Source organism: Onychomys torridus, chromosome 3, assembly GCF_903995425.1.
Source record: "Onychomys torridus chromosome 3, mOncTor1.1, whole genome shotgun sequence".
In the NCBI taxonomy this organism is placed as follows: domain Eukaryota; kingdom Metazoa; phylum Chordata; class Mammalia; order Rodentia; family Cricetidae; genus Onychomys; species Onychomys torridus.
In genome coordinates this window covers 142,476,046-142,485,518 of record NC_050445.1, presented here as the reverse complement: position 1 = coordinate 142,485,518, position 9,473 = coordinate 142,476,046, and the positions used below count along the sequence as shown (strand labels likewise).

Genomic DNA, 9,473 nt, shown 5'->3' with positions numbered 1-9,473 from the left:
GAAGAAGCCAGGTTGGACATCAGTACTTCTCTCTAAACACTTCTCCTTTTTCTTTTCTTTTTTTTTAGCTGAGGACCGAACCCAGGGCCTTGTGCTTGCCAGGCAAGCGCTCTACCACTAAGCTAAATCCCAAACCCCTTTTCCTTTTTCAATCCTTTCTTTACATTCGTTTTCCACATAACTTCAGGACACAGTTCCACTAGAATTTCTGCCATTGTACATCAAGAGTCCCCCTCCTCTATAGTCCTCACTGGCAGCCATCTTTTTAATTCTTTTGTCATTATAATCATCAATATTTATCGTTCACACAAATTAATGGTTTTACAGTCTTGTCTCCATGCCTGTGTGTATCATACTTTGGCCTCCTTTTGCCCATACTCCTCTCCTCTTCATCTTCCTGGACTCTTCTTATAGTTTTGAGTCATTATTTTTCCCCATATAAGAGAAACAAACTGCACAATACTAATCTCTTCATCTGGCTTGTTTTGTTTAACATAATGTCCTCCAGTTCCACCCATTTTCCTGACAATGACATAATTTCATTATTCTTGGTGACTGAATAATATTCCACTCTCTGTGTGGACCACATTTTCTTGCCTGTTCATCTGTTGATGGATGCTTAAGTTGACCCCATATACTGATGGTAGCGAACAGAGCTACTGTGAGTGTGGATATTTAGGTGTCTCTTTTGAATGCTGATTTCATATCCATGTGATAAACACTCAAGAGTGGCACAGCTGGTCCATATGATTGTTCTATTTTTAGTTTATTGAGGATCCTACACGCTGTTCACCACCATGACTACACTAACTTAAAGGTTCCTTCTCCTGCACATCTTTGCTAGCATTCCGGTTGTTTATGTTTTCTTTTTTGCCATTCTGACTGGAATCAAATGGGATCTCAATGTAAATATGACTGGCATTTCCCTGACTAAGTAGGCTGTGTCTTCACTTCTGAACTTAGTATGCTTCTATAGTCTTCCACCTCTGAAAGCATTTGCTCTCTGGTTGAGTTGATTTTCCCTATGCTGGAGTAGTGATTGATGGCTGCCTCCAGCCACCATCTTGGATCTTCCAACATCCGGCACTGCTTTTAACCTCTGTGTTTTTCCTAACCGTCTGTTTAAACCACGTTACATCTTCGCTAAAATGTCTGCTGGACCATGACTCTCACTCTGCATACTTCCTAGAGGACTTTTAGCATCATAATTCTACCAGTCCAGTAAAGATGCAGCATCCTCTCCTCTAAAGCCAGGCTCAGCAAGGGCTCTTCTTAGGTCTATAGCATCTCTTCATTCTCTTCAGTCTCACTGTAGTTGGTTATCAGTGTATGTGAAATAAACATAAAGGGCTGAAGAGATGGAACACTGGATGCTCTTCCAGAGGTCCCAGGTTCAATTCCCAGTACCCACATGGTGGCTCAAAACCATCTGTAACTCTGGTTTTAAGGAAATCTGATACCTTCTTCTGATCTTTGTGGGTACTACACACATATGCTGCACAGACATGCATGAAGGCAAAACACTGATACACATAAAATAAAATATAAAAACCTTTAGAAATAGAGCCATAGACTAAATGGGTTTTCCTACTTAACTGGGGGACAGAGTTAAAGCTGTACCTATAAAAGTGTCATTTGTTCAGCATGCATTTATCAAGCACCACTCTGTGCACAGTGATAAAAGTGCAAATCCTTCTTACGTGATCCAAACATGAATTCTTAACTATTCTAAGAACTGTTCTGACACAAAATTGAGACTCCACTCCTAATCTATAATCTTGAATCAACTTCATTCTCCAGACAAAGGGGCGTTTTCCTTCCCAATTCAAGTGGAGCCAGGCATGGCTCCCATGGCTCAGCTGCTCATTTATGCAATTTTACCTGATGGGGAAATTGTCGTCGATACTCAGAAACTCCAAATTGAAAACTGCTTCGCCAATAAGGTGGGTGTTTATGTCTAAGCCTGATCCTTTTATTCTGTCCTTTATAAGTGTGGGCAATAAATAAGTAATATCTATTTTAATTTTTCTTTTTGAGACAGGGCCCCTCGATGTAGACCTAGATGTCCAGGAACTTGCTAGGTAGATCAGGTTGACTGTGAACACACAGAGATCTACCTGCCTCTGCCTTCCAAGGGTTGGGATTAAAATGGCTTAATATCTATTTTAAAGCCATCATGCAGGGGTTCTTAAACTTTCCCCCCCAGGTATCTCTCAAGTTAGTGAGAGAAATCATACCTTACCCATCTAGTGGCACTGCCCAAAGCAGGTGGCCACAGGTAGAATTTTTTTAATTTAAAAGACTCATGTGGACTTCAAAATCTATTCTACAGCAAACTTTAAAATATATATTTATATATACTTTTAAATATATATATTGTTGTTTTATTTTATGTTTATGGTGTCTTGCCCAAATGTGTGTCTATGCACCATGTGCGTGCTTGTTACCTCTGAAGGCCAAAAGAGGCCATGGAATCTCCTGGAACTGAAGTTACAAGTAGCTGTGAGTGGTCATGTGGGTGCTGGGAACTGAACCCAGGTCCTCTGGGAAAGCAGCCAGTGCTCTTAACTGCTGAGCCATCTCTCCAGGCCCCATATCAAACATTTAAATTATTTTGAAATATTTTGTTACCAATTTTCCATTGAAAATGCTGTCCCACCAAGCTGTGTAATACCTTGTCCCATTGGCCCTCTGGCATACCTCCATTCCATTCCCTGCAGAGTTCCCTGCAGAGTGTGTGTTTTGAGCTCCTCAATGTAGACAAGAAAGTATACAGAGTTAAAAAATATAAAAAAAAAAAATTAACTTGTCAATGAGATCTTTTATGATTTTTAAAAACTATAAAGCTGTAGTGTGAGCCCCACTAAGCTATAAGTAAGTTTTATCAGAGCAGAATTGGCACAGGTTGTCTGACTTTTGACTGTTCTGGTAGCATAGTCTTTGAATTATCAATCACAAGGGCTCTGTCAGCTTCAGCCACTTTTTGTTTTTCAAAACCATAAATAGGAAGATAATGTCTATTTATAGCAAGTGGGCATTTCTGCTGTGTTCACATTACATACATACATACATTACATATGCAGTGATCTAAGCAAAAGACAGTGTGGATTGCTATATAAATCTTCACTTCCATCTAAGGAACGCTGTTAAAGCTGGGCATTGTGTCAGGAGCAGAGTGTAGATTCTGTTGGGGTCTTCTGTGAATTTCATGTCACGTGAGCCTCCTGCATCAGCCTCTAGGGTCTTCTTCTATGAGTTATGTGCAGTTGCAAGGGAAATCTTGGGAGGACTAAGCCTTGGCTCACCCCACTTTAGCAGTGGGCAACAGTCTCTAGCCAGTGAGTGAGTCTTACCTCTTCACACTCCAGACTTGAAACATCTGACAGCATATAATTGAGAGAGAAAAAAAAATTACTTCCTACTCAGAATCAAATCTGAAAAATGCCTCTGATTCTGCAAAGCAGTGGAAAATCTCTGTGTAACACCACAAAAATTCTTGATAGGAGCTAAAGGCTGGCTATTCAAAGTTAACTGTCACTTCAGATCACTTTTCACTTACCGTTGACCAAAGACGAAAGAAAGCACAGACAACCACAGAAAGGAAGACTCACGCAGCACCCACAAGAACGCCGACTGCCACGAAAATGCCAGAACGGGTCTAGTGGAATTACCAGTTTAGTCCCCCGACGGGATGGTGAGCAAAGAGAGGCCTGGAGGGAATGAGAACGGAGCTGGAGTTAAACAGGGCCGCATCTCTTCAAACCGGTGTATTTTTCTAGTCTTTTATTGGACAGAGAAAAACTGTTTTCTGTTTAGAACATCTTCCCTTTAAGACAGTGTGTACACATTAAATATATATTAGTTTAAATTGTTTTTCTGGCACCAAGCCCTGCAAATGTTTGTGCATAGTGGAGAGATAAGTAAGAGGAAACAACACAGGTCAGGCGCCGTGGATGCATGCCTCTGATCCCAGCATTTGGGGGCTTCAGCAGGATCCTTGGGGTACATAGTGAGTTCAAAGCCAACCTGGGATATGTGCAGGATCCTTTCTCAAATTAGTTTAAAAATAAGTCAAATGAAAAAGAGAAAAGTGGTTTTGAGTCCAGCGCTGGAAACTGCTCAGTCCCTGGAATGAACAGCTGCCATGTTAGTTTTCTTTTTCCTCTACCATGGAGTCACATACCCCCACGGGAGATGGTTTTCCATGTGGCTCAGGTGGAACGGCAGTGGCACATGAGGTTTTCAGTTCAGATGTGATGGCCCTGTGGTCTAATCTGCACCCATGAAAGTTCTTTCTCCTAAAAAGCACAATGCAAAAGTTCTTGTGTGTCACATCATCAGGCTTTGGGACATTTTGCATCATATAATTCCATTATAATAAAGGCATAAGTCATTCTTTTCCTTTGAGACCTCACCTCAAATTTTTGACTATTAATCTCACCTAGATGTAACTATTCGCTAAGAACAACACTGATTATCATATCTAGTACGGCCTCCTTCAAGACATGCATTAAGTTTCTCTTCCAGATCTTGTATCAGTAAGCAATTTTGCATTTTCCTAACATGCCCTTTTCTTGGCAAATAATATTTTCAGTTGGTCATAATCTCAAATAATTAACTTGTTCATCCAATATAGACATGAACTTATTTTAATGAACTTAAATTTTCTAAAAAAAAAAATAAAAAGATACTCGGAAGACTCCACAAGCAATGTTTTCCTAACAGGTTGATTTTGAGATATGCAGATGTTCACCTCATGGCAGCATGATTTCAAACCATCCCTTTGTTGCAGTGAAATTCACTGACCCAAGTAATTTCACTGAGCATACTGACATTTGTGTTAGAAAACAAACAGGCTTCTGGGGGAAAATAACAAAATAAAATAAGATAAAGCAAAAACTAACACACTGGAATAAGCCAAAACAAAGAATCAGGAGGAAAGGAAATTTAAGAAATCTCTTCATTAATGGAAGAAACCAACAACTCCCTCACCCATGACTTTCTATTAGCCAAAGCACAATCAAAACTCTTAACAAAATTCCATACAATTTCCCATTGTTCTGTTCTCCTGTACTAAGCCTTCAGATGCTTTTTAATTTTTATAAACTTACTAATTTCCCAACATACATCTTAAAATACATATTGGATATCAGCATTGCCCTACTGTAGAATATCATGTGACCATGACTGGAGGAAGTTAGGTGTTTCATCTTACACAGATAGGTCAGCCACCAAAGGTTTGTGTCTTCCTTCTCAGGAATGTTTTCAATACCATACTGGATTCTATTTCAGTGGGATCAACATCAACCTTCTACCAGTTACAGAAAGAAAGAAAACCAAGTAAACCCGAGCCACACTTCCATGCCGAATGGAGAATTCCTAGAAAAGTCCATTCTGTAAACCTGCTGTAAGATAGGGAAAGAAAGAGGGCTCAGCATGGGCTGGAGCAGAGTCAAGACTGTAATGTTCATTTTTTTAAGATATTGCTATAATCATATGCTCTTTGCAGGTAAATCTGAGTTTCTCACCAGCGCAAAGCCTCCCAGCCTCTGATGCCCACCTGAAGGTCACAGCCACGCCCTTGTCCCTCTGTGCCCTTCGTGCAGTAGACCAGAGCGTGCTGCTACTGAAGCCGGAAGCCGAGCTCTCACCTCAGACAGTGAGTCCCATTGCAGTCTTGGGCGGCACAGAATGCTGACATGATAAGATAAACCATAACCACAAAGGATAAGATCCTCAGAGTGATAAGTGTGATGTAACTCCCTGACAGTCTCTGAGCAAAGTGCTTTACAGAAAGGTCTCATTTCACCCTGGTATTTCTTAAGTGAATAGTAATTCAGGACAGGTCTTATAACTTCATGTTATGAATAATAAAATACAAGTAGGGTGTGTTAATTGTGGAGAGAGCATGCTATGATACGTTTTAGAGAAGTTAAGTTGGGAATTTAGCTCAGTGGTAGAGTGCTTGCCTAGCAAGCGCAAGGCCCTGAGTTCGCTCCACAAAAAAAAAAAAAAAAAGACGGCGGTGGTGCACGCCTATAATCCCAGCACTCGGGAGGCAGAGCCAGGTGGATCTCTGTGAGTTCGAGGCCAGCCTGGTCTACAGAGCTAGTCCAGGACAGGCTCCAAAGCTACAAAGAAACCCTGTCTCGAAAAACCAGAAAAAAAAAAAAAAGAGAGAAGTTGAATTTCTTCCAATCCACTTGCTAACCTGTAACATGCCCTGCTTTTCTGCTTTCCCTGAAATTAAGCACTTACTGATCTTAAAGTGGACAAAAACAGTTTCTTTTCAAACATGTCTTTAAAACATCTTTGCGTTTTCAAAGAAGCATCCCTGTTTACTGGCTTTGTGGTGTCTTTACCAGTTTTAAAGTTATCCTCTGTTTCTTGCCTCCGGGTCCAGCACTACTGAGACCAGAATAACTGGTCAGAAGTGGTCCAGTTGTCTCTTGTGTGCCCATTATCCACCCTCCCTCTATACCATTAACCAGAAAACTGGCAGCCTCTAGCTCTCTTCCTCATATTCTTCTACATAAGATCAGTTTTAATAAATTCACTTCATTTTTTTTTTTTTTTAGAAAGAGTCTCATATGGCCCAGGCTGACATTGAACTCATAAGACAGCTAAGGATGACCTTGAGTTTTTGGTCCTCATACCCCCACCTCCGAAGTGATGGGATTACAGGCCTGCACCAGCATGCCTGGTTTATGCAGTGCTGGAGAGGAAATCCAAGGCTTCATGCCTGTGAGTTACACAAGCATTCTACCAATTGAGCTGTATCTCCGTCCTTTCATCCCTTTAATTACTGTATTTGTGCACAAGAGGATTGTAAACTGTGACATTCCGTCTCTTTCTATGATTCTCTGCCTCTTCCCTTATATCATACACATAGAAAGGGTGAATAAAACCACAGTAGTTTAAATTCCATATTGAGCATTATCACGTTTAAAATTCTTTAAACAGTAGAACACGAACAGGGTCCCTCTCTTCTCCTCCAATGCACAGATCTATAATTTGCTGCCAGGGAAGTCTCCCCAGGGTGTTCAGTACGGTGGCCCAATGTACGGACACAGCGAAAACTGCATCAAAGCAGAAGAAATCACTCACAATGGGATTGTGTACATACCGAAGCAGGACCTGAGCGACGATGATGCCAACAGTGTTTTTGAGGTAATCCTTCCTGAAACTCACCAGAGCTGATTTATAAGTCTGTGTTAAAATATAAAATCCAGGAGCTTCTAAACACTGCAATCTGACCCTCCCTTCTCTAACAAAACAATAATCAACAGAAAAGAATCTCAAAGGCATGGGTTTATCGCTTTGTACACATGCATATCTACCAGGATTTCTCTAGCACCTTAAGTAACAAGTGGTTTACTGTTTCTCTCTATATCTGTGTATGTAGATATATATATATCTTAGAGATTAATATATGAGTACCTTCTTGGCAGCCTCAATCGAAGTCATTTGCACAATTAATTCTTTAGAGTTTCTAAAGTATCTGTGTATACATTGTTGGTTGATCATATTCCCCAAGTATTGCCTCACCCTCCCTTTCCTCACCCCCCCCCGCCCCATTTCCCATGAGGCCCCTTTGTCCCCTGGACCATTTTGCTTCTACTTTCATTAACATATGTAGACAGAACTTTGTGTACCTTTATCAAGTCTAGGATCCACAAATGAAAGAGAACACAGTCATTAAAAACATGTAATGTTTTTCTTTCTGAGACTAGTTTAGCTCACTTAATATGATTATCTCCAGTTGCATCTATTTTCCTGAAACTCACATGGCTTCATTGTTCTTTATAGCTGGAAAATTGGTGTGTGTGTGTGTGTGTGTGTGTGTGTGTGTGTGTGTGTGTGTGTGTAGTGTGTGTGTGTGTGTGTTTCCTTATCCATGCCTCTCTTTTTGGACAGCTAAGTTGGTTCCATAAGTTAGCTATTACAAAGAATGATTATATAAACACTGAAATGCAAGTGTCTCTGTGATAGGCTGGTTTGCAGTGCTTTGGGAAAGGGATAGGTAAAGCGGTAGTATGGTCATATGGAATGTCTAACTCCTTTTAGTTTATTGAGAGGCCTCCAGACTTCCATTGTGACTAGACTAGATAAACGTCCACCAGCAGTGTGTAAGGGATTCCTGGTGACCATTCCCTCATCAGTATTTGCTGCTGTGACTGACATTCTGACTGGACCAATATGGAATCTTGATATGGTTTTGATTAACATTTCTCTAAGTTGAACATGTTTCATATTGACTACTTTAATGTCATCTTTTGAGAACTGTCTATCTGTTCATTTTATTAACCTGTTTCCTTACTGGGTGGATTTCTTGTTGTTTAGGGTTTTTTAGTTATTTGTATATTACAGATATTAGTCCTCTGTCAGATGTACAGTTGGCCAAGATTCTCTCCCCTTCTGTAGACAGTGCCCTTCACAATCAAGTGACTGGTTCTTTTGGTTTGCAGAGCTTTTTAATCTCACAACATCCCATTTGTCAATGGTTGGTCTTATTAATAAACTCCATTTTAGAAGTATCAGCCTGCTTTGAATGTATATTTTTTAGGATTAACTAGAGCTAAACTGAGCTATGAGAATTAGGTATATCCAGATTGTGAATTAGATTTTATTTTATCAAAATAAACTAAAATCTCTTATTTTTACCTTTAAAACATATATATAATTCTTCTTATAGAGGTCTGCAGCTGAGAACAATTTAAATCCCCTCTCTGGAGTTTCCAATGTGCTTTAACATGTAATATTTCTTTCCAGTCTGTAGGATTAAATATTTTTACCAACTCCAAAATCTACAAACCACACTTTTGCAATCTGCCTCAAGCCTATCCAGGAATGCCTGTAGCCTATGGAGGTAAAGGTGTGATTTCTTCGTCTGCTAGAATAATAGGAGCAAAAATGCTGCTTCGCTGGAGTAGGGTAGGAGTGTAAAGAATGTTTTTATACATATATGTACATACACATCATCTACATATACAGCTTGGGCTCCACCCAACTCATTTGGCAATATATTCACCAGTCACATTCTCTGTCAAAAATAGAATTCAGGTTTCTCTCTCCCTCCCATGTCCTCTCCCTCCCCACCTCTCTCTCCCCCTTCCCTCCCCTCTCTCCCTTCTCTTGTCAAGATTGACTTTTTCATCCTAGACGTCAATCATCTTGCTTCTTCATATCCCCTCTGTTGTCTGTAGACCCCACACCTAAGTCAGGCATGACAGGACTGAGGCTTCAGTCCACAGCCAGCACTCCATCTCAGTGGCTGAGCTTCACCTTGCTCATCTTTAGGCTCACCCAGAAGTTGTTTGTGGGTCTATTTCTTTTGTCTCACTGAGTCTTACCTTAAAAGACGTCTTTATCCTAACCTCCATGGTGTTTTATTCTATACTTACACTTACGATTTGCTTGACTATGATAAGCACACTCCTGAAATATACATTCTACCCTAGAGGGACTTTTCA

The 9,473-nt window shown here is 40.3% G+C and overlaps 1 protein-coding gene across 1 annotated transcript in view; it reads left to right on the top strand.

Annotated features, from left to right (window-relative positions):
- The window catches only part of LOC118580292 (pregnancy zone protein-like), a 48,876-nt gene that overhangs the window by 18,647 nt on the left and 20,756 nt on the right, over nt 1-9,473 (top strand). Inside the window, exons 14-17 of the mRNA XM_036181958.1 lie at nt 1,801-1,943; nt 5,510-5,659; nt 7,006-7,170; nt 8,773-8,875. Coding sequence (XP_036037851.1) covers nt 1,801-1,943; nt 5,510-5,659; nt 7,006-7,170; nt 8,773-8,875 — 561 coding nt within the window. The remainder of the gene's footprint in view (nt 1-1,800; nt 1,944-5,509; nt 5,660-7,005; nt 7,171-8,772; nt 8,876-9,473) is intronic.